The following is a 25,184-nucleotide window of genomic DNA, read 5'->3' as shown; positions in this document are numbered from 1 at the left end:
TTGGGCACAAAGAATTTCATTAAATTCTTTCAAATTTTAAGTACCCTGCTCATTAGATATTTTCATTCTTTGAATTCAAGGCTAAAACAGACAAAGAATTCTGTTGAGATATAAAGGCTATCTTATTCATTTTAAAATTTAAATAGACTATTCTTTAGATCTTATCATACTTTTATAGACTGTCACATGGATCGAATATTTCTCCTGGTCAATTTTTTCCTCCTAAAATCACCTGGAGCCTTGTCATGGAATTCAGCATTTTGAAATGTAGTACTGTTGGTTTATAGGCCAGTCCTTTTTCTCTAGAATATAATTTCTTAAGGGAAAGGACAGTGTTTTAATGATCTGTACATCTCTCAAACACAGGAAACTCAAACATAATTAGCTCTTCTACTTTTGTGAAAACAACCAATGTGAATTTCCTAAATGACAACCCCTTAAAATGAATAACGTTTGGTAGTGCCAAATATAAAATGGCCAGAAACATTATTTTACTTCTAGTTTATATGGAAGTGTGTGTGTGTAGTTTTCTTTATTTCATATTGTATGTTGAGTATTGTAAATAAATAAAAAGTACTGACACAAGTCATAAGCCCAATAAAAGAATCCATGAACAATTACATCCACTTTTGCAATTCCTTCACAAACCATTCATCAAATTAGTAGTTTGCATCAAAGCCAAATGACTTCCTATATGGTGTCAACCTAAATAAAGAGGTCAACTGAGGCAAGTTCAAATGATGAGGAAATGAGTTTATTTGGGAATGGCAGATGAATGGCAACTTTGGAAACCAAACTGTAGCAAGTTACAGGCAAGTCTGTTGAAGGTTTGGGGGAGCTGCATCTCTTGGCAAAGAGTAGGTAGTCAAGTCAAAGCAGTAAGTTCATTGGCTTGAGGATGGTGAGAGATTCTTAGATGTTCATTAGTCAGGAGATAAGTTCTGGTTTTCTGTAAATCGAGCATTTATGGGGAATCAGTCTCTCAGTTCTTAAGTTTCATTTTACTGAGGACACATGCATGAGATTTTCTCCTTTCCATACTTTCCAGTACCGTTTTAGTTTGAAATCCTTCCACAGTGAGAAAAGGAGATTTAAGTCAGAACAGGACTATCATTGAAGTATTAGCTCATTGCAATTTTCCTGTATAAGTAAGTGATTGATGAGAGATGAATGGAAATAGTTTCCATTTAAACTTTAATGGTACTTTTAGTTCATTTTCCTCATTGTCCAAGGCTTTCTAAACCATCTGGAAATACTTTAAACACGTCTGTTTTCAGTATTTTGAATACTGCTATTTCATATTAATTATGGATTATATTTATACTCATTATTTCTGAGAAAATGACAGTTATTTTATTTACTACTACAAAGTTAAAATGCATGCAGTACTTATGAATCTCAGTTGATAGACTTACTTGTATGCAAGGAACATTTCCGTACTTTCTTTACATTGGCTGTGTACACTCCCAGCCTCCGCTGGGCTTGACTGAGTTGGATAGTCAGGCCTAGTTTCTGTTAGGCTGCCCTTGCCTGTGGTCTTCCAAAGCCCTCAGTGCGTATGCATCAACAAGGCATTGGAGGGGCGCTACGGGGCATTGGGTCAATTGTCCCATCTATGTGGTCCCCTCTATTTTGACATACCTCTTCAGGCTGTAACTAGGCCTGGACAAGGTCTATGTTATGGGGTCTACTATGGTATGGGGTCCAATTTCTCAAGATGTAGTGCCCAGACACTTTCTCTTTGGTACTGTCACATCCAGGAGATACTGTTGCAACAGAGGAGATGGCTCTGAGTAACCTCTGTTACCTTCCAGCCTCAGGAAACATCTCTGTCTCTATAATCCAGGAAACTTTTTTTTCCCTACAGGGACCCAGCCTCATCTTTTCTTTTTCTTTTTTAAAAAACATATCTTTATTGATTTCAGAGAGAAGACAAGAGAGGGAGAGAGAGAGATAGAAACATCAATGATGAGAGAGTCATTGATCAAGCCTGCAAGCCGGGCATGTGCCCTGACTGGGAATCGAACCCCGATCGCCTGGATCCTAGGTCGACGCTCAACCGCTGAGCCATGCCCAGCCGGGCCCAGCCTCATCTTTCCAGTGAGCTTAGTCTTTTTGTTTTTATTTTCTTAAGAAGAGGAGCCAGTGACTTCAAGCAGTTTCAGCTTTCTGCCTTGGAGAAATTCAGGCAAGAAAAGAAGAAAGGCTGTATATATACATATATATTCATGTATTTTCTGAATAGAGAAGTCAAGACCAAAAGGGACAGGAGTTCTTAAAAATATATGTAAAGCCTTCATCCTTAAGATACATTAATGATACCCCATCACCCATACTTCTCTTTTACAAACTAAACATTTCTAATCTTTTAGTTATTTCCAAAAAGGACATGGTTTTATATTTCCTCACTTTTCTCCCCATGCCATCTGGTAAAATAGTCCAATAGGTGTTTTTTTAATAATACTAGTGTAAGACTCCAAATAGATGAGATAATCCAGTTCCCAACATATTTTGCCTGAAAAGTTTGCAATTAAAACTTATAACTGAATACACACACACACACACACACACATATAAATTTTTAATTTCAAATAAAATAATTAGCTATTTTTTAAAAACACAATACATAAAATATAAGCCATATACTCAAACTTTATGCTCCAGCAACTGATTAGTTCCTACTCTGAGTCTGGATTTTATTGTTGGCAGTAGGAATATATTTGAGGGTCTTAAGCAAGGGTCTGGGGTCTGGGGAAGAGTGAAATGAAATGATAAGGAGATTTAAGTTTGGAAAAGTTTCTCTAGCAGTCATGTAAAAGATGAGACTAGAGGAAGCCAGATGGGACACTGGAAGATAAGAAGTCATTGTATTAATCTAGGACAAAGATAATGGCATCCTGGCTTGGGAGAATGGCTGAAGAGATGAAAAGGAGACTCAATTCACAGAGCTCCTTTGAAGATGGAAATCAATAGCACAGAGTGACAGTAGTGCCTCCCCAATAATTTGATGCTACATGAACCAATGAACAACCTGAAGCAAGGTGAGGCCTGACAATGACCATGAAAGGAAGATTTAGATGGAGCCTTGGTTCCTTATGACTGTGAAACTGCCAAACAGACCCTAAATTGTCTAGGTTTGAACTTAGAATTTTTTTTAACATTAGAAAGAAATACACTTCTATGTTGCTAAGCAATTGTCATTTTTACTTCTGCTCTATCTCACTAAACCTAATTCTAATACAATATACTTTTATAATCTTATTTTTATTGAGGCAAAATTTGCATATAGTGAAATGAATAGATGTTCATTGTACAACTCAATGTGTGTGCTGGGTATCCATTGCTGACAACAACCACTCTAAAACTTAGTAAGTTAAATAATTTTTTATCAACTTTCATGGTACTGGAGTTGATTGTACCCAGTTTAGGTGGAGCAGTTCTCATTTAGGGTCTCTCTTGTGATTTCAGCTGAAGCTCTAGTCATTTGAAGGCTTGACTGGCTCTACTGCACATGTAATACTATTACTGATAATAATAGTACTGTGAAGGTTGACTGGATCCTACTGTACATATAACAACAAAAACAATAATAATTCTTTGTTGATAGTTTCATGTTTTGGACTCTACTGGAATTTAATGAAGAATAGTCTTATAAAAAGATTAAAAATGGCCTGGCTGGTGTGACTCAGTGGTTGAACATTGACCTATGATACAGGGGATCTCTGTTCAATTCCCAGTCATGGATTGTGGGCTCGATCCTCAGCAGGGGGCATGCAGGAGTTAGCAGATCAGTGACTCTCTCATCATTGATGTTTCTCTCTCTCCCTCTTTCTGAAATCAATAAAAACATATTATTTTAAAAAAGATTAAAAATGTTGTGGAAACTGTTAACTTTTTAGATTCTCTATTTTGACTATTTTTGGTGGGGAGAGGGAGTTATTTAAAATCTTATTCTCTTTATTTATCTCACTGAGAGTTTAATTCAATACCTCTTTGGGAAATATTTCTGAAGACATTCATATTTTCTTTTTGGAAACAAGATTATTTGGTTACCGTTTCTTTTATTCTTAGTTAAAAACACAATTCTATCCAATGAAATACATTAAGGAGTCATGTTGTCTCTCTTGTATATGAAAATACTATTCAAATAGTGTTTCACAAACTAGTGTTGGCTAAGCACTGTTACTCTCAAGATAGGTACTCTCCAAATAAGCCATAAATCAAGAGTAAGCATGAAGAAACTTTCACAGCAATTTGACATTTTACTCATCCCATCTGGGAAAGTCTCATCAGCAGGGTGTTGTAGAACTTGCATTTTAAGCAGATGGTCCAAATATCTACCCCTGTTACCAGCAGATGTGAAAAAAATAACTCCTGAATATATTAATCCTGTTGGGAATAACTTGTATTTTATATTAAAGTTAGGTCCACTCTGAATGACATACCTATATATAGCTCAATATAGCTACTGACTTGAAAATACATTTGCTTTACATTCTAATGGATATAGACTATTAGAAGCAGAACTTGCTGTAACCAATAGCAATAGATAATGATGTTTTGAGCTTATAATCTATTTTTTGCTGGATATCTTCCCATTACCTTTCCAGATCTACTTTCTATTCATCTGCACTCTGCCCTGCACCTTCTGGCTTCTAGTTTGGTTTAGCTTAGAGATTTTCAATCTTTTTCATCTCATGGCACACATAAACTAATTACTAAAATTATGCAGCTCACCAAAATATATATATTTTTTCCTACCTCAAAAAAAAAAAAAGAAGTATAATTTTGATTCATTCCCACCAGACTACTATTGTGTTGGCTGTTGTCATTTTTTTATTTGACAATTTAAGGGAAAAGAGGTCAGTGCCTCTGACTAAATAGTCAGGTGTTGCGTGTTTTAACAGTTCTTGTGGGACACCAGTGGAAAGCACCAGCAGACGATTGGGGTGGAATCCTGAGAGTGGTAATGGTTTACCCCCTTCTTGCCAGCCCCTGAGAACAACACCATCTCGGTTGTCTTTTCTTTTTTTATTTAAATAACTGCCCACGTCATTGGAAAAGTCTCTTTATTCAGTTACCCCACTTAAGTGTGTTGTCTGTTTCCTGCCAGAATCTTGACTGATACAATGATGAATGTTAAAAATTAGCTATCTTAAAAAATGAAAGGCAAAATAATTCAATATAATTCTGACTACCCATTTTGTTACTTCATTTTGTTGTTTAAATATTCCACTAAACACAAATAGTGTGCCCTAGTTTTGGTCTTACTCCCATAAAATGTGCTCAGACATGCTTCAACAGCAAAATAAATCTGGATGTGAGGGCAAGCAGAGAAAGCACAACCTAAATGGCAAAAAGACTGGAGACATAAAAAGAAATTTATAAGTAACCTTGACAAACAGAAAGCATAGTAATCTAAAAATGATCACAAGGGCTTATGTAAAACTTCCTGTAAATCAAGCTTTATTCTAAGCAATCTACATATATTAACCTATTAATTTCTTACAGCAACTCTATGAAGGTACTCTTCCCTTTGTACAGGAGAGGAAATTGAGGCACAGAGAAGTTAAATAAGTTGGTAAAGTACAATAAAGACTAAATATTACATGAAAGGTTAATTTTATAGTAGCAACAATAGATGGAAGATGGGTTTTTGATTCAAAGTTGGGTTTGACTCCTAGGTCTGTCAGTTAAAATTTAAATACTCCCTTAATATAACTTCATACTTAAGACTGATTTTTCTTCTTGCTACCCTTTTATCCATAAATAATAAATTTGCATGAAATATACTATTTGGTACTGGGAGTACATTTGTATTCTAATATACAATGTAATATTTCTCTTTAGGTTTATGATCCATGAATATGCCTGTTAAGAAATCACCCGTGATTAATGCATTTGGAGTAATCGCTCCCTCTTATTATGAAAAAATCTTGAGGTTTAATTTGCAAAATTTAAAGAAAAGAAGGAGTAGTAAATCAAAGTAAGTTTAAAATGTTTTAAAGTATTATTAGTGTATCCATATGTATTGTGGAATTTATAAAGTACAGATAATTGTGAGCAATAAATATAACTAGGGATAAAAAATTTTAAATTTACTACTTTTAAATAAATACCTGCATTGTTTTTGGTGGTTTTGTTGTTGTTGTTAACCCTCACCCAAGTATATTTTTTCCATTGATTTTTAGAGAGAAGGAAGGAAGGGAGGGAGGGAGGGAGGGAGGGAGGGAGAGAAAGAGAGAGAGAGACATCAATGTGAGAGAGAGACAATAATTGGTTGCCTCCCACCTGCACCCCAACTGAGGCTGGGGATCGAACCTGCAACCAGGTATGTGCCTTTGACCAGAAATAAAATCTGAGACACTTCGGCGTGTGGGCTGATACCGTAACCACTGAGCCACACTGGCCAGGGCATAAATACCTTCATTATTAATAATCATTTATAAAATTTTGAATTCTACGTGTTTGTTTAAAATAAGCATTTTTTCTATAATTATATATGTATTTTAAGTTCCCATGATAACCCATGAAATGCCTGAGAAAGCACTTAATAACCACTATATTGCGCAGCATTTTAGTCATTGCTAAATCCTTTGCTATTTCAAATTAAGCCACAATAGAATGTTTTTCTGCATCAAATTATTGGCTTAGGGTAAATTTCCTAAAAGTTACTAGATCAAAGTTTGTTGATAATTTAAAAATAGTGTGTGATTTTAAGAATTATCTAAACACTTAAAAAGAGAATAATAGAATATATAATAAAACTTACATGTTGACATATTGCGTGTTTCAAATAATTTTCTTTGGTGAAGAATAGGTCAACACCACCTTGAAGCTCTTTGACCATATGCCCTCCCAATATAACAACTGTGGCATATGTAATTTCAGTTCATTTTTCTGCTTTAACACACGTGAATATAAAATTGTAATTTCAATATGGATTTAAATATAATATACCTTTACATAAATTACATACACAGATATATTATAACACATTTATCTGTGACTTGATTTTAGAAAAATTAATGTTATGTTTTGAATTCAGTCCATATTGATAATTACGTATTTTTCATTCACTTTAGCTGCTGCATAATGTTTTAATGTAATAAGTAATTCTTATTTTATTTATCTTATTTTCCAAATTTTGCCATAAAATTAACGCTATAGTGAAAGTTAATGTATATATCTCCTTGTGTACCTGTATATTTCTTTAAAGTGAATTTTTATGCCTTGCTTTTAAATTTTAACTTGATGCTATTGCTCTACAGAGTATCTGAATCAATTTATATTTTCTTACAAGTATGTGAGAGTTTCACTTCTACCATCTTCACCAACCTGGTATTGTCAGACTTCTTAATATTTGCTGTTATAGTAGGTCAAAAGTAGTACTTGCCTGATAACTAATTTTTTGAAATACCTGATAACTAATGAGACTGAGCATTAGAATTATGTCTATGGATTATCTGTTCATATGTTTGACCAATTTACTTTTGTGTTGTCTTTTTTAAGTTGATGCTTGATATTCTTGACTGTTTATTATGAATGCTTTCTGTCTGGCTCGTCTTATAACTTTGTGTTTGTGGTGCCTTTCATCATACAGAAGTCTTGAAAATTAATATAGTTCATTACGTTTTTAAGATTTATTCACGATGTTGAGTATAAGTATATAATTTTCATTGCAGAGTCATTTGTTCTATTGGTCCATTTTATTAACATAAGGCAAATCATTTATGCAGTCTTCTCTTGCTGGTCATTTGAATTATTGCCTGTTTATGGTTAATTATAAACAGTGTTCCTATGAACACTGTTGCACAAGCATCCTAGCACATATCCTTAGGAATGAAGGTTTTGGATCATAGAATATATGTCATTTAGTGAACAGAACTTATTAATCCTAAGTCTTTTATGATTAGTCATTTTTGTATTTTGTTTAAGAAATCTATCTCTACCACAAGATCATGTAGATATTCTTATACATTGTTTTCTAAAAAACTTAATGTTTTCTCTTTCATGTAGTACACATGGAAATGATTTTTGATAATGGTGTTAGGTACAGGTCTAATTTCCCTTCTTTTCTATACATACCCAATTGATCGACACCATGTGTAAAAAGAACACCCCTCTCCACTATTTCTCTAGTACAATTATTGCATAAATCAAGTATTTGCATATAATGGGTATGTTTCTGGGCTCTCTATTCTGTTTCACTGATCTATTTGTCTCTTTCTATATTAATACTATACTGCCTTACTTACTGTCATTTAGTAATAACACTGAATAGTTAACATGACTGATTTTCCAAATTTGTTCTTCTTCAGTGATATGCTACATATTATTTTTAGAATCAGTTTCTCATTCCCCCCCAAGCACTTGAAATTGTTTATTGGATTTTTCTGAATCTATAGATCAATTTGGGAATTGGCATTTTTAGCATAGTAAGGATTCCAATCCATTAACAAGGAATATCTCTCCATTTATATAGTTATTTGTAAATTTTTCTTAATAAAATTTAAATTTTTTATAGGGGGACTACCTTTTGTTAGATTTATTTTTATGTATTTGGTATTTTTGGTATTATACATTTTATGCATATACTCACATGCACACATATATAAACATGTGATCTGTTTTCTACATGACTAATTTCCTCCCTTATTACCAAATTTATCCATTGAGTTTTAATAATTATATCTTACATTTTCAGTAATTCATTTATTTTTCTTCAAATCTTCTATTTGGGCTTATGGTTCCTGGTTGCCTGCAGATACTTTTAAGCATATTGTGGAATAGGTATGGTAGTTTCATAATTTGTGTTTGATTATTTCAATGGTTTGATTAATTTCAATAGTCTTGGTAAGTTTGTAATTTTTGTTCTCATTTATGTTGTATCTTACCATTTCCCACTTGTCCTTGGGGGAGGGGGAGTGTTCGTGCCATTCTCCAGAGAATCCTGTATTTACTGTCTGCCGGGCACCTGTAGATGCTACTAGTTTGGAACAACTGAAACTGACTTCACTGCCTGAGTGTTCCTGGCCGTCTATCTACATTTGCCTGGGGTATATATCTGCGTTGAGACTGATCTCAGACACCTTTTTTCCTCCCCCCCACACTCTTTCCTTCTTGTTTCTTCTCTGCTGAGCACCAAGGCTACCTTCTCTACAGCCCCCTGGGGTTAGGGAGAAAGAACTGGGATGACAGACAATGTGGAGGGAGTCTCCAGTAAGTTTCCCACACTTTGAAAATCCTGGCCTTTTCTTTAGTGTACAGTCACTTGGAAAACATACCTGGTCTCTCCATGGCCCCTTGTATCAAGAAAAATCAGATTCTGTCCCTGGAATCAGCTAGTATTTGAGATGAAGCAGACCTAACTTGCATGAAGGATCATCACCTTTGTTTTTCTTCTTAGGCCTTGCATGAATTATCATATCTGCTTCATTTTTTCTTCCTTAGAATTGTGAGTTTTTGGAGACTCAGAGTATGCTCTGTTAGAGACACATGAAAGAATCCATGTAAATCCTTTAAATGAGGTACTGAAGTCCACACAGTTCTGGATCAAAGCGAGAGTCACACAATCTTACACACAGGATTACTGGTTCAGATCACACTATTTTGTCACTATATTTTTATAACTAAGATTTTTTTATTGTGTATAGTCTGCTTTGCTTTTTCTACATCATCTAGAGATGGAAAAGATCAAAAGATTTTGAAGACTTACATCAACTATACATACTTATTTTAGGGGACTGGAAAAAATTAAAGAGAATCTAAGTTTTACATTAGGAAGATTTAGTCAAGCTATTAAGATTATTTTACATCTTTTTCACAGAAGCTGCTTGTGTATTTTTTATGTCTGGGAAGCTGTAGTCTTCAAAGCTTCCTGAAATGTTAATAAGACTGGAATGTTTCCTTTTTATTAATGTTTTTGACACTTTTATATTTAGTAAAATATGCTCAACAAATGCATGCTCTAAATATTTTAAAAATATTATATATCTATAGTATATATATCTTTATAATATCGATTTTTATATGTATACATTTATAATATTATATAGCTCTGTATGTGAATTTTAAATGTCTGCTGTCAGCAGCAAGAAGAAACTTTTTAAGACTCATTTATATGCTGGCCTTTTGTTTATTTGAACAATAGTATTTGTTTTTCTGAATTATTATAAGCCTTTAAGTGAAACCCTAATGGTTAAGACCTTGCATTTAGATCTGTTAATTTTAGTTTGAGACACCTATACTTGTAGCATTTGGGTTGGCTAACAAATAATTTAGCCAAAAACATGGTTACTTAGAAGCTTGATGGCCATAAAAACCATGAATGCATTCAACATATTGCACTGTGGCTCCCTTTAGGATATATTACCCCAAATAAGATATCAGCAGCTACTGACAAGATTCTCTGTACAAGGTATGTAGGGTCTTGCAAAATTTTAAAAACCACTGTCCTCTTATTCTTGGGTTTATATCATTGTCTTGGCTCAAGTCTCTAGAGGGCAGAATATGAGAAGAGAATTAAGATTCTAAGTCTTTATTTTGGTTGTACAAGGGGAGAGTGGCATTTGCAGTCATATGGTACCAATACAGAATTCAGACACACTGGCTCAGCACGGAGTACAATTCTCAGAGAAGGAGTTTATACCCTAAGTTATACACATGTTTGAATTGCATTATAGTACTTTACTGATCTCTTTCTAACTTACTTGCTGTTTCTTCTTTCCTTCTTGCTTTCTAACTTTGGAATTAGTCCAAAGATATCCCCTTTCTTCAGTACTCTTCCTCTTGAAATTTCATGGCTTTGAGTATCGCTGATAGGGAGTTGAATCTGAAATCTTTATTTCCAGATTTTATTCACTTCCTAATGCCTACCTCACAAGTTCTTTTGGATTATAGGCCTCTGAACTCGAGTGCCTTGCAGGTAAATCATAGCCTCTGTGTCCAGAATGGCACAGATTATCTGCCCAAATTACTCCATCTAATTGTCTTGATACCAACTCTATACCAATAATTATGTAGGGTCAAAACTCTGAGATTATTTGTATGTCCACCCTCACAATTTCTTTTCTCACATCTCATTAACCACCGAGCTCTATTGATTTAGCTTCTACTTAAATTCTCACACTCATTTACTCTTTATTATTATTATTGGCCAAACTGCAGTCCAGACCTTTATTACTTCTTACCTAAATTGCTGAAATAATTGCCCAACTGTTTACCAACAGTCACTCCTCACTCCAAACCACTGAACATGTGATTTTCAGTTTAGTTATCTTAAAGCACAACTATAATCTCATCACCTTTCTGCTCAGTAATTTCCTCTTATTTATCAAATAAAACTCAAAACTCTGTAACATAGAGCTAGTGCCCACTGCAACTAAGAAAATCTAAAATAGCAACAACACTTAAACCAAATAGAAGTTTCTTTCTTTGAAGCTTCTTTCATCCTAGTCCAGAGCTGGTAAGTTGCTACAGGACCTAGGTTCCATCTAACTAGCTGCTCTGCTGTACATGGCTTATTCCTAAGGCCATCTCCTGGTCTGTCATGGCTGCTGAAGCTCCAGCAATCATGGTCGTGGTTCATGCAGCAGAATAGAGGAAAGGTGGAAAAAGGGCTTGTGTAGTTCTTTAGGGGACTTCCTAGAACTACTATCTGAATTTTACTTGTATCTTACTGGCTGAAACCTAGAGATATGTGCATATCTAACTGCCATTTAGTAGGAAATGAGGAGAACAGACATTGATGTAGGCAGCCAAATCTCTGCCACAGATTGCTGTTCAATGCCGTTTACTTTTGTTCTCAAATGAGCATTTTCATTTTCATTTCCTGTCTTGATTTTAAGCATTCTGCCAGGCTATGCTAGTTTAAAACTATTTTTTCTTTGTTCTTACTTGTAACAGGGTAAATTTGAAGCAACTATAAAAAGTGGCCTCTAATGTCTGTGGTTTAAGTAAGATAGAAGTGTATTTATCTGCCATGTGAATTCAGTGGGTGTAGGCTGACAGGATAGCTCTGCTTTTTACAGGTCAGTGAGAAACACAGGACCCTCATTACCTCATAGGGCGTTGTGCTCATTTGCCTGATCAGGGCTGATTCAGCACTATATTTGTGTTCTAGTCCACTGGAAGGAGAAAAAGGAAGTCTCATTCTAGAAAAAGTGGCCTGTCTTTAAGTTAGAGGTGACCTGGAATTTGCATATATTGCATCTGCTCACATCCCACAGGCTTGTCCATGTGGCTGTACGCATCTTCCAGAAAGACTGGGAAATAAAGACTGTAGCTGGGTGATCGTGTGCCCAGGAAGAGGCAGAGGAAGGATTTGGAAAGGATAAGTGCTGCTCTGTCACATTCCCTCTCTGTCTGTACTTCAAGGTACTGCTCAAGTGCCATTTCTTCAAAGAAGCCTTTTCTGAATCTTTAACCCAAACCAATAATGCTTATAACTCACAGTTACCTACTGCTGAGTGTCTGCCAGAGACTAGACTGCGTGTTCTGGTTTAATGCTTTTTAAAATTCTATAAGATTTTGTCCACATTTCCACAGATGGAAGATTATATATAGCTCACAGCGATTAAGCAAAGGCTGTAGGCTGAGGAAGTGCTGGAATCGTGGTCTCTACTTCTGAGCTCCCCTAAGCTTCTCTTTTTCTTTTCAGTAGTCTCCTTTATGCTGTCTCGCTTGTGATGTGTCTCACTTCCCTCCCAGACTGTGAGCTTCCTGCGCCCAGGCCTGGTTCCTCTGTTAACCCCACTGTATCTAAAAGAATCTCTTGTATGTAGGAGGCTTTCATTAAATATGTACTAAACAAATGAATTGTCAGCTAAAAAAAAGTTCTGAATTCACAGATAATGTATGTAAAGGGTCAGTTTGGAAGAAATATCCTTGCAGTCAGGAGACTTTAATATATTCTCTTTATATGAAAATTACAATGATGATCCACTACGTTTCCTACAGAACTGCACTCATTCACTTAGAGTAGACTACATTATCTTTGTGAAATTCTTTGATAATTTAAAAAAATTGGAACATGTAACACTATAGTATGTTTTCTTTTTAAATGCCTATATTTGCTTTTTTAAAGTTATTTTTGGCTTCTTATCATGTGTTGTATTTATCATTAAATAAGCATTAATTTGTATAATAATCTTAATTTATTTATGATGGACAAGAAATTATTAAAATAGCTATATTTATTTCCCATTAAATATTTATTGACATGAGCTGCAGGAGACCAATTAAGTATGCAATATCTATACAGAAAGCTGAAAAACATTAGCTTTCCATATTTTCTATGATTCATTATAGGTCCACAGTCCATATTGAAAAATAATTGACAAAACTTAAATTATTTATAAAATGTATTCTAGGCATAGAAATTGACTTATATATTGTTTTCATCCTGAGGCTTTTCTCTGCTTTAGAAATAAAATATAAATGCATTTCCCTCAGGGCCTATGAAAAAGCTGAAATAAACTATCTTACTTCAGAAATGTATTTTTAATTTGTATTTGAAACCCTGGATATTTGTGTGTGTGTGTGCGTGTGTGCATGTGTTGGGCATGTTTGGGGGTGTCTGTGGTTGGTAGTGGGGAAATTGGCTTAAATCACATTGACTATTATTTTATTAAGAATACATACAGTATATATTCTTATACTGTAATACATTCTGAGGGATCTTATAAAAAGAGCTAAGTACAAAGACCTGGACACAATTTCAAATATTGGCTCTGTTCATTTTTAAAGCTATGACCTTGAGTTTGATACTTACTCTCTCTGAGCCTCTTTCCCCCCCCCCCCGGTAAAATAGAGAAAGTATAGTTTAATATCAGTTAATCACGAGGTGTTCACTAAACAAATTATATATACAGCAATAAGGAAAAACCCAAGAACCTCAAGTTACAGCAAGGACTATAAGACAGATGCATTAATTTTAAAGTATGGAACAGATTTTTGTGGGCTTAAGAATTAGACCTGAGATGAGTTCTTGGCCCTTTGTAGTTACGTGACCTTGAGCAGTTTCTTCATTTCCACCACTCCCTGCTCCTCCAAGTCGCCATCATCTAATTCCTGTCTTCCTGCAACAGCCTCTTAATCAGTGTCCTTGTTTCTGGTCTCTGAACAGCAGCCTTAGTGATCTTTTAAGAACATAAATGAAATCTTTCACTCTCTAAAGCCTATATTGTCTTCCCATTACATCTAGAGTAAAATCCAGACCCTACCCTCTGGCCTAAATACCCTGCGAGATCTAGTCCCTGGCTATGTCCCTGATTTTTCATCAGTTCTCTTTTGTCTGTCCCTAGTCTTCTTGGTCTCTCTCAGCTCAGCTCAGCGCAGGTGCCTCTCCCTGGAAATCTTCCCTGATTGCCTAATGCAAAGTAGCTCTCCTGCCCTGTACTCTCTTCCACACCACTCTGCTTTTGTCTTCATAGCACTCACCCTCAGAAATCATCTTGCTTGTTTATTTGTTTTCTTGTTTATTGCATATCTATTCTCCCCCAGTAGCGTATATGATCCATGAGGCAAGTGACTGCACATTCGTTTTTGATTCACTTCTGGTTGTGTCCGATTGCCTAGAAGAATGTTTGACTTCCAGAGGTGCTCATTTAATATAGAATGAGGCAATAAGTTAACAAATGACTGAAAGACTCTATCTTGAAGTGATTTTTTTCACCTTCCATTACTTATCTGTCAACATTTAAAACAGTTTAGTATTTATCATAGCTTTAGATATAAAACTCTTTAGAACCATTTTAGATGACAGTTTTAGAACAATTTCAGATGCATTTATTATTTAGAACAGCTTTAGACATGTAAGATAGTACAAAGAGTTCCCATACACCCAGCATGTAATTTCTCCTATTATTAACATCCCACATTCATATGGTGCATTTGTCACAATACAGAACCCTATCGATATGTTATTATTAACTAAAACCCTTATGTCACTCAAACTTTCCTATTTTTTCTGTTCCATGACTCCATAGGACACCACATTGTATTTCATTGCCATGTCTCCTTTGACTCTTCTTGGCTGTGACAGTTCCTCAGACTTTCCTTGTTTTTGACGACCTTGATGGTTTTGAGGAGTGCTGGCCAGGCATTTTGTAGAATGTTCTTCCACTGGAATTTTTCTGATGTTTTTCTCATGATTAGATTGGGGTTATATATTTTTTATGAGAAAGACCACAGAATTTAAGTGCATTCTCATCATATCACGTCAGGGGTACATACTATCAATACAATTTATCACTGTGAATGTTGAATCTGATCATCTGGCTGAAGCAGTGAATGTCAGCTTTCTCCACTGTAGAGTCAGTCTCTCCCTTTTCCATGCTCTTGGACAGATGTCACTATGAGCAGCCCATCTGAAGTAAAATTAAGTTAGAGTCCTACATCTCCACATATTCAACAATAAATTACAAATAGATAAAAAATATAAATGTAAGCATTTATTGTAAGAAAATTGAGCTGTCTGTTTGTATATTATTTGGGTTAGGAAGATCATCTAAGTGAGAAACTCCAGAAATAATAGAATCATATATAAATATAAAATTTTAATGTATGGCCAAAGTTAGCATAACAATGAAAAAAGAAATATTATACTGAGATAAAAGTACCTGCAACAAATATTTATAAATTTTTAATAAATTGAGTATTTAGCCTGTGCCAGGTAGTCTTCAAAGTACAATACATCTATTATTTCATTTAATTTTCAAGACCCATGAAATATGTACATTTACTTTTCCATTTTACAGACAAGGAAATTAAGGCACGGTTTGCTTAAGTAAACTGTGTAAGGCTACAGATCTAGTAAGGGACAGAGTAAAAGTCAAACCCCAGGCAGTCTGGCTCCCAGGCCTATGTACTTAACCACCATACAATGTTGCCTCAAGTTGATAGAAAAAAGACAAAAAGCCTAACAAGAAAAAAAAAAAAGAGCAAAATATGGAAGTGTGCTTGCCACAGAACAGAAAATATAAGAATGAATGTAAGTCCATTCCTATGGGAGAAAATGCTCAGGAATGCTAGTAATTAGGGAAATACAAACTTTAAACCACAAGGAAATACCATTTTCATCCAATTGGCAATAATTAAGACAATTGATATCATCCTGTCAAATGGAGAAAAATGGAAATTTTTATGCTTTACTAGTATGGATATGAATGAATAGAATATTTTTTGGAAAGTATTTTTTAAAAAGTCTATTATAATTAAAAGTACACATACTCTTGGATCTGGCCATTAATATTTAAAACTTCTTTCTTGTGAAATGTTAACATACATACAGAAGAGCATATAAACATAAACATAAAGCTTAAAAATTATTCTAAAGCAAACACTTGTGTACTTACCAGGTAAAGTAAATCCTTTTTAAAAGCCTTTTTTGTAACTCCTTTCAATAAAATATCCTTTTCCTGCTTTCTCCACTCTCCTAACTTTCCTTTGGTTTTCTTTACAGTGTTATGCTTTATATAACTGAATAAATACTATAGTGTATCTTCTGTGTCTGGATTAACAGTATGTTTGTGAGACCATCCATATTGTGCGTATAGATGCAGTTTGTTTATTTTCATTTCCTTAACATTAACGATGCGTCCTCTTAGACAAAACTAGACAGACTCATCTGATTGCAGCAGGCCCCACTCACCCTGGACTTGCCCCTTAGCAGGACACAGCACAGCATGCCGGCAGGGTGGCGGTGGTTCGCCTCTGAGAACGGTCTCGTAGCAGCCCACACAACAGACCAGAACTAGTCTTCTTGACTAGTCCCAGTGATTGCTCCTGTGAGGGGAGAAGACTCAGAGACCTGGGTACAAAGGAAACACAGGCTTAGATTCTCCCTCTTCCAAAGTTGAAAGTATAAATTTTTTAAAAACAGATTTATGGATTCCAGCGAAGGACATGCATTCTGGGAAACCCAAAGGCTCTCCTCCTTTGGTATTTATAGTCCATTCACAGCCCTCCTTGTCCAGATGTAGTATGCCAATCAGGTCATTTTTACCACAGGCAATGGTTTCAACAACGCAGCCCACACCCACTTTTACTAGGTTTTATGGGAATGAAATGAGAAAACTAAGCCAAGGTCAAATTTGTCCATAAAAAAGGAGAGAATGTTTTTATTCAGACTTTATTCCCAGACATACCACACTTTTTGCCCCATGAGCTAGAGAATGAGTTTGAGTCTAGATTTTGGCTCTTACGAAAGTGTGGCTCTGAGCTTTCTGCACCCGCCCCTCGCTCGCTGCTGTACAGGCGCACACTTCTGTTGGGCATGAATCAGGCAGTGGGGCTGCTAAGTCCACGGGCGCGTCCCTTCACTGCGGCCGGCAACGCTCAGCTGCTCGCCCGGGCGGGTGCGCCGGCCGACACCGCCACGAGCCGCTTGTGAGGGCTCCTGTAACTCCACGCCTTGCCTCCCTGGCACTGCCACGTTGGCACATTTTTGTTTTTGTTTGTTTTTGGTATTCCCTTTTTATAAATGTTAGTCATTCTGCTAGATGTGTTGTTTTAATTTGGATTTCCCTATTTATGATGTTAATAATTGTTTCCCATATTTATAGGCCGCTTGGATTTTTTTCTTTTGTGAATTGCCTGTTTAAGTCTCTCTCCATGTTCCTATTGTTTGGGAGTTCTTCATATATTCTGGATATGAGCCTTTGTCAGTGAGATGTGTTGAAAATATGTTCTATCACTTGAAGTTTTAGTCTTTTCATTCTATTATGGTGTTTTGTTTAAATATATTTATGAGCAGAGTTGGTAATCAAAATATGTAACTATTCATATAGTGTGGTGATTGATAAATCAGAATAGTACACACCTGTTGAATATCATGCCCTTTTTAAAAAACCATAGCATCAAGTTAGCATGGCAAAAATTATACAGGAAGTAACAGGAAATGTCAACCAATAAAAGAATTGTTGGATTTGTTGTGTACATCCATAGTACCACATATTAGGATCAGCTAAATTTGAGGGATGTCTGATAAATTTAATGAGGAAAGCATGCTGCAGTGTTATATACATGATTTGTTTTTTTGTGTGTTTTTTTTTTTTTTTGTGAAACATTCTTATAAGGTACTTTTTAAGAAAATAGTTAACCACTGGATGTTGATTAATTAAAATTTGGAAGTGATAGCTGTAATTATTGATTTTTATTTTGTTTTGTTTAGGCCACCATTTTCAATCACAACAGAATTCATCTTGAGATTCAACCAAACCAAAAATCCAAAAGAGAAGGAAGAATTGTTGGATCTAGCTAGAAAAGCCATTCTTAGATGTAGGGTAATGCTACACTATTTGATTTGCTTGGTATATGAACTTTTCCTTCTAGTTGGTGGATGATTTTGTTCCAAAATAGTGAAAACAAAAAAAGAATATGCCTTTATTTAATTATAAGTAGGCATAGTTAAAAATACTACTGCAAATTAAAGTTAAAGTTTATAACCAAATAATTCAATATCTAATGACTTTTGGGGTGAAGATTCCCCACAAATTATTAGGGAATATAGCTGCTGATACTAGTCAAAGAGCCCACAGCAAAATATCAAAGGCTGATAAATAAACTTTTGATGATGAAAATACCACCCTTTCTTTCTTTCTTTCTTTCTTTCTTTCTTTCTTTCTTTCTTTCTTTCTTTCTTTCTTTCTTTCTTTCTTTCTTTCTTTCTTTCTTTCTTTCTTTCTTTCTTTCTTTCTTTCTTTCTTCTTTCTTTCTTTTTATTTTTTAAAAAAGGTAACAGATATAATGTGTCCTATAAAAGAATGAAAGCCTTACTTAATCTTCACTATCAGTGCACAGAGGGTTGTCGTGTTTGTTAACTTCTGCCCATTACAGTGAAGTAGCCAGTTTTCCAGCAATTTGATATCAAACTAATTTCTGTTGAATCACATTTCATCAATATACTTTTCCTTCTAAAATCAGAGATATATCCCCTTGGCAGGGAAATGAGATAAAAATAGAAGAAGTCCTTAGAAAATAAAGAGTGAGAATTATTTTCAACAAATAACCAATGGTATTACTCAGAATATTATCAAACATTCTGTACATTTCAACACTAACACACTTTACATAAAGGGTCAACAAATGAAAATAATAGAAGTAAAAATAAAAAATATAAAATTTTATACAACTCTAGCCACAGAGCATCAGCCTCATAGAATGACTTTGAAAATATAATTAAGGGTTAGTCTAAATAAATAAATAAATAAATTTTACAGTTTTGTTTGCCTCTCTCATGTTTTTCCATCACAGAGAAAATTGGGTCTCAGAACCTTAGGCACTGGGAAACATGTGCATCTTCCTACTGCATGGACTGAAATAATATATCTGGCTCAATGCAAAGGAGAAATCCAAGATGGTATGCACTCTAACTAAACTCTTCCTAGTTACCATATGTGTTTTCTAGATTAGCAGTGAAAGCATAATTTGAGAACTTTAATATTTAGAAATTGTGTAGGACCCAAGAAAAATTTGCCTTTCTCTATCGAAATACCTGATAATGTTTCATTATGAAAGTTCCTTTTGTAATTTTGAATTAATGAATTTGCTCAACTTTTTAATTACAAAATTGTTTTAAACTCTTTTGCTCAGCATAGTCTTTATTGCTTTTTTCTAAAATTAGTAACTAATTAAAAAGTAATATAAAGTGTCATTTAGTGATTTTCAATTACAATAGAGACTATACTTTAGAGAAACTTGACTGCATTTTATAATTCTTACGCATAAAACATTAACCAAATGGCCGTTAGTGTTTCACTTATTTTAACAGCCCTTTTACTCATTACCTTTTCATTTATCACTTCTCACTTGCATGTCTCCTTTCAAACTACTCTCCAACTAATCTAAAAAAGAAATTAAAAACCATTATTTTTAAAGAGGTAAAATTGCTTCTATCATTATCCTAAATTATATGTGTATGCCTTTTAAAATGAGTTTTTAGAATGTTAAGTGTGTGAGGTCAGAGAGTTTTCCCCCATGTAAATTGGGTTCTGCAGTGCTGTCTGGGAGCTGCCAAGCGACAGGAAACATAAGAATGATTTTGTATTTAACTCACCTGTAGGGCTCATTGTCACAGAGCCATCCACAGCCTGACCTCTCTAAAAAGTTTAAATGACTTATTTCACTTAGCATAATATTCTCCAGGTCCATCCATACTGTCCCAAAGGAAACGAGCTCCTTCTTCTTTACAGCTGCGTAGTATTCCATGATGTAAATGTGCCACAGCTTTTTGATCCACTCCTCTACTGATGGAGAATACTATGCTAAGTGAAATAAGCCAGGCAGAGAAAGACAAACATCACATGATCTCGCTTATATGTGGAATCTAAAGAACTTAATAAACTGATGAACAGAATAGATTCAATGCCATGGAAGCATAGATGAGACTGACGAATGTCAGAGGGAGGGAGGAGGACGGGCGGGTGGAGGGGGAGAGAGTAACTAAAGGATATATATGCATATATGCACAACCCAAGGACAGGGACAATGGTGGGGAGAGGGACTGGGGAGGGGGGTAGGAAGGGGTGGAACAGGTCATTGGGGAGAAAAAGGGACATCTGTAATATAAAAAAAAAAAGTTTAAATGATACGGAAGTAAACGCTCCTGGCTTACCAGCAACCAGCAGCCACTCACTCTCCTTTGTCAGTTAAACCTCAGTTTTGTTCAGGTATCCTGTGGCCATGTGATTCAGAAGAGGACTGGCCTTTCCCTCTCTCCTGCCTCCCTTTCTCTCTCTGTCTCTGTCTCTGTCTCTGTCTCTGTCTCTGTCTCTGTCTCTGTCTCTCTCTCTCTCTCTCACACACACACACACACACACACACACACACACACACACACACACACACACCCCTAATCATCTCTGTCTCTATAGCCTTTCCAGCTTGGTGACTTCTGAGTAGCTGGACTTTCCCCGTGGCTGCTTAGGGTTCCAAAGCTCCCCTCTTGAAAGAAGGACCCAGGTGGTTGCGGGTCCAGCCTTGCAAGCCAAGCACTGTCACTTCTGCCACAGTCTATTGGCTGAAGCAGTCACAAGTCTTGATCAGGCTCAAAGGGAAGGGGACATAAACTTCACCTCTTGATCGGAGAGCTGTCAAAGAATTTGTAAATATTTAAAAACTACAACCTGGTCTTGTGACTGAGCAAATAATTCATTGTAAGACTTAATTGTAGCATGCAGAAAAAAAGCATAATTTATCAATTACTGAGTTTCCACATTTTGATTTTTCAGAAGCTTTAAATATGCTTTATGCTTCCTTGGACCATGCTGCCTTCGATTATGATCATCTACCTGTCTTGTTTTTTCTTGGGGAATCTGTTTTATATAGACTCTGTTGTGATGCTTTCCTAAAGCCTTACTTATATTCACTTGAAATAAAGCTGGCAAAGGTATGTTTTAAATGTGTTTTAATTGCTACATGTACTATGTGTAGCCACAGGACATCTGTTTTAGGATCTAAATGCATTTGGTTTTATTATAGAATATTCTCTTATTTGGCAGTTTAGCTCAATCTTCTCTAAATGTGGGTAATACATTATTGCTTGATATCCAAACAGAGATAGTTTGAGAAAATATATCACCAACTATGTAAGAAAATAATATTCAACTAAAGATCAAGTTTGTCCTTATATCTGAGTATTTATAGCTTCTCTCCTCTCTATTTTAAGGCTTTTAAAAATGCCACTTTTCCATTTTAAAATGCCAACAGATAACCTTCACTGCTTGCTCAGTTTTCAAATGTTTGCTCATTTTGAGAAGATTAGTTGTTCTCAGTATTTCCAGTCATTTTAGAGCCATTAGATGGGAAATCATCTTCCAGTAGATCACGTTTTATAAGCTGGACTGACGTCATGTGGTTCTGCTCCCTGTGATGATCGTGTTGTGTGCTGCAAAATTTATTATTAGTCAAAGACACTTACCTTAACTAGTGGTTTTATGGTTTTATTGTAAAGAAAGAAAAGGAAGGCTAGACGAGAAGACATGGAAAGAGAAGGAAAGAAGGGGGGTAAAGGCAGGAAAGATGGGGGAGCAGAGAAAGAGAAATTGACAAGCAGGGACTTAATCTAGGAGGCAAAGCTTGAGTTGTCAAGCGACAGAGACGATGCACACAAATGAGACATGAGGCAAGATGCACAGGATGTTCCTGAATTCCTTAGAGATATACAAAGGCCGATTTCTCAGAGAAAACCTGGCTTTTCAGAATATTATAAAGGAGAGTTTTTAAAACCGTTTTCCCCAGCATAGCTATAACTAGGGACATCCTCTAGGTCAGGTAAAACTCATGACCGAATTGGGGTGTAATATAGAGTGATTATTCAGGCCGATATGCTTCTCTTTTCCTCACATTAAATTTTAAAATGTTAATTATAATTTATTTCAATATCAATCTTTAATCCTTTTCAAAATCCTAAATTATATTCTTTTCACTAGTTTTCCACTTAAATCTCATAGAGAGGTACAGCACTATATTGAAATGATCTGTATGAGGAGATTGCTTGGACATGCCTTATAAACATTTCATTTTTATGAGTTTATAAATGGTGTATGTTTTTCATTTTTGGATACACTTACAAATATTGATGCATTCTCAGAATTTATTTTACTGATAGAAGTTTGTGATAAAAATATGTGGAAAAATCACTGCTGTAATAGGCAATTGATGACTTTTGGTGCAATACACACTGTTCTGGGTTCAAAGTCTAATAATGCCACTTATTTGTTTAATAGTTATGGGTGAATCACTGAGAGTGGGTATAATCATTTTTAGAAATTTTATTTTTTTTTACATGTAGATCTAATAATTCCCTGTGTTGTTGTTGAGGTGATTTGGATACACATATCGTTTGATAGTGATATAATGATAGTTATTATTATCTGGTTCTCCATAATCTTATTATTTGGCAACTTAGGCTCTTGTGTTCTCTTTATTTCGATACTTTGTGGGGTTTTCTGGGTCGTTTTCTGTGAAATCTTGTCTATTACATGATTTTGAAGACATTCTGTTTTCTCATCTATGTGAAAAAACTATTTTAGCTATACATGTATTTTAACTGTCACAGAAGTAAGTTATTACCTTTATTTAGTAATGACTTGTTTGTTCATGAGGGAATGGGGATCTTAGCACAGAATACTATGCACAGGCAGAATATTTCTCAAAACTTTCTAGAACAATGTTTTTCTAACTGTTTTGACTGTGACCAATAGGAAGAAATATCTTTTGGATTGCAATCCAGCGTGCATATTAATACACACTCGTTTATATATAAGTGAAACAGGAGCTGTGCAATGTACTATGATATTTTCTTTTCTCTTTTATTTTATTTTATTTTATTTTAAAATACCCTCTCAATTGATTTCATGACTCACTTAAAGGACATGGCTTGCAATTTGAAAAATACTGTTCTAAAGGACACAGAACAAAATATCATTCAGTATTGGTCATTATACATAATGTAGAGATGATTTATAAATGTTTTTTTTTGGCTGAACCAGTATTTCAGCCTTGATATAAATGTTTTAGAATTATTTCAAAAGCACACAATCTCAAGAGTTTGAAATTGTTCCATCAGAAGCAAATGTAATAAGAAAATGGTTTATTTTCTTTATGGTTTTTAAACATTTATTGATGCAACACAAAAATGCCTTTTCCTTTCTCTTTTGACAGATTGGCTATTTGATCTTCTTAAGACTTTTTATATATTTCCTGCATGGTCACCTAGAAGGCTCTCAACAACATTTACTTAGGCTTCAGCCATATTTATACGGTAGACTATTTTTTACTTTCTATACTTATGAATGTTTTATGTTATATTTTGAGAAGCTTGGGCTATAACTATAAAGAGCATAAGCTGTGCTTCATTTTTTATGAAAGATGATAGGCACCATATTGAAGAGCCCAGCTTCTAGACCAGATTGCGTGGGTTTTCACTTTTAACTTTTCTACTTAACTACTTCTATTCCCTTGTATGACTCAGTTTCCTCACATGTAATAGTATCTACCTCTCTAGACTTCAAGGAAGTTAATTTTATATTTTAGTGGTGCTGGAGGTGCTGGACTGGAGTAAGGAGAGACTGGACGAAGAAGTCAATTAGCTATGACATCAGTATGTACAAGAGATGTTGAATACGTAACAATTAACATGAAAATAGGATAGACTCAGGTAGCCTTGAAAGACACTGGACTTAGCGATGGGTTGGATCTAGGTTATACATAAGGGAAAGTGAGGAATTCAAGAGGAACCTGAAGTTCTACTTGTTGATTAAAAGGTTCAAGATAATGGTGTCCTGAACGGAGAAAATTTTGGAGAAACATTGGAGTTACTGAATTTGAAAGTCACTTAGGAACATATACTGAGCTAGCAGCCGGAAACACAGGTTTGGAACTAGAGAAATAAGCAAAGCCTGGGATTCACTTATTTCATAGATATTAGCACGGATGGATTGACAGTCTTCCGTGTTAACGAGGCTGAGACAACCTGAGGGTAGGAGATAGTGGTGCCTGTAAATTAATTCTAGGAATAGATTCAGTAATAGGTTACTGGAGTAACAAACATCAGTAATGGAAAGTTGAGGGAAATAGGAAGGAGTGATGGCATAGAAATTCAAAGTGGGAAGGTTCGAGAAGATCAACATTATCAAGGGCTGTAGAAGTATTAAATGTATTTGTAGGAGGACTGAAAGTGATGATGGGTTTCTGCAACCAGAAGGTCGCTGTTGATCTTGGGAGCATCCTGAGTGGAGAGGTGAAAGCAACATTCAGATTGAATGTTAACAAAGAGTGAAGGGAAAATTTAAGCGTAAGACAGAGATGGTGAACTATTTTAAAAAGCTTAGCTATGGCAGAGGTGCGGAACGTCGAGCCCACAGGCCACATACGGCAGCAAAATCATTTGCCTGGCCCTGCCAAGGCAACTGCAGGCGGGTCTCAAAATTCAATAAGTCTAGGAGCTTTTTAAATAGCTAATTTTTAAGTTGATAATTTTGTATGGCCCTCGAATGATGTTATAAATATCCAAATGGCCCTTGGCAGAAAAAAGGTTCCCCGCCCCTGCATGAAAGGAGAAATATGTCAGTAGTTTGGATGAAAGGAAAACAAGGTCAAAAGAAGAAAAGATTAGTATATTGTAGGATAAGAGATGAAGAGACTCAAGATACAAGAAATGGAATAGTTTTTGCTGGGAA

General features: G+C 35.3%; 1 protein-coding gene across 1 annotated transcript in view; it reads left to right on the top strand.

Moving 5' to 3' along the window:
• Positions 1-5,861: 5,861 nt before the first annotated feature.
• Positions 5,862-25,184, top strand: part of TMEM232 (transmembrane protein 232) — a 130,085-nt gene continuing 110,762 nt past the window's right edge. Inside the window, 5 exon segments of the mRNA XM_087815086.1 lie at positions 5,862-5,986; positions 18,176-18,287; positions 19,258-19,363; positions 21,234-21,391; positions 23,668-23,767. Coding sequence (XP_087671212.1) covers positions 5,862-5,986; positions 18,176-18,287; positions 19,258-19,363; positions 21,234-21,391; positions 23,668-23,767 — 601 coding nt within the window.

This window comes from Miniopterus natalensis, chromosome 3, assembly GCF_054644295.1.
Source record: "Miniopterus natalensis isolate mMinNat1 chromosome 3, mMinNat1.hap1, whole genome shotgun sequence".
Classification (NCBI taxonomy): domain Eukaryota; kingdom Metazoa; phylum Chordata; class Mammalia; order Chiroptera; family Miniopteridae; genus Miniopterus; species Miniopterus natalensis.
The sequence above is the reverse complement of the archived record's forward strand: the minus strand, read 5'-3'. Positions and strand labels throughout refer to the sequence as shown.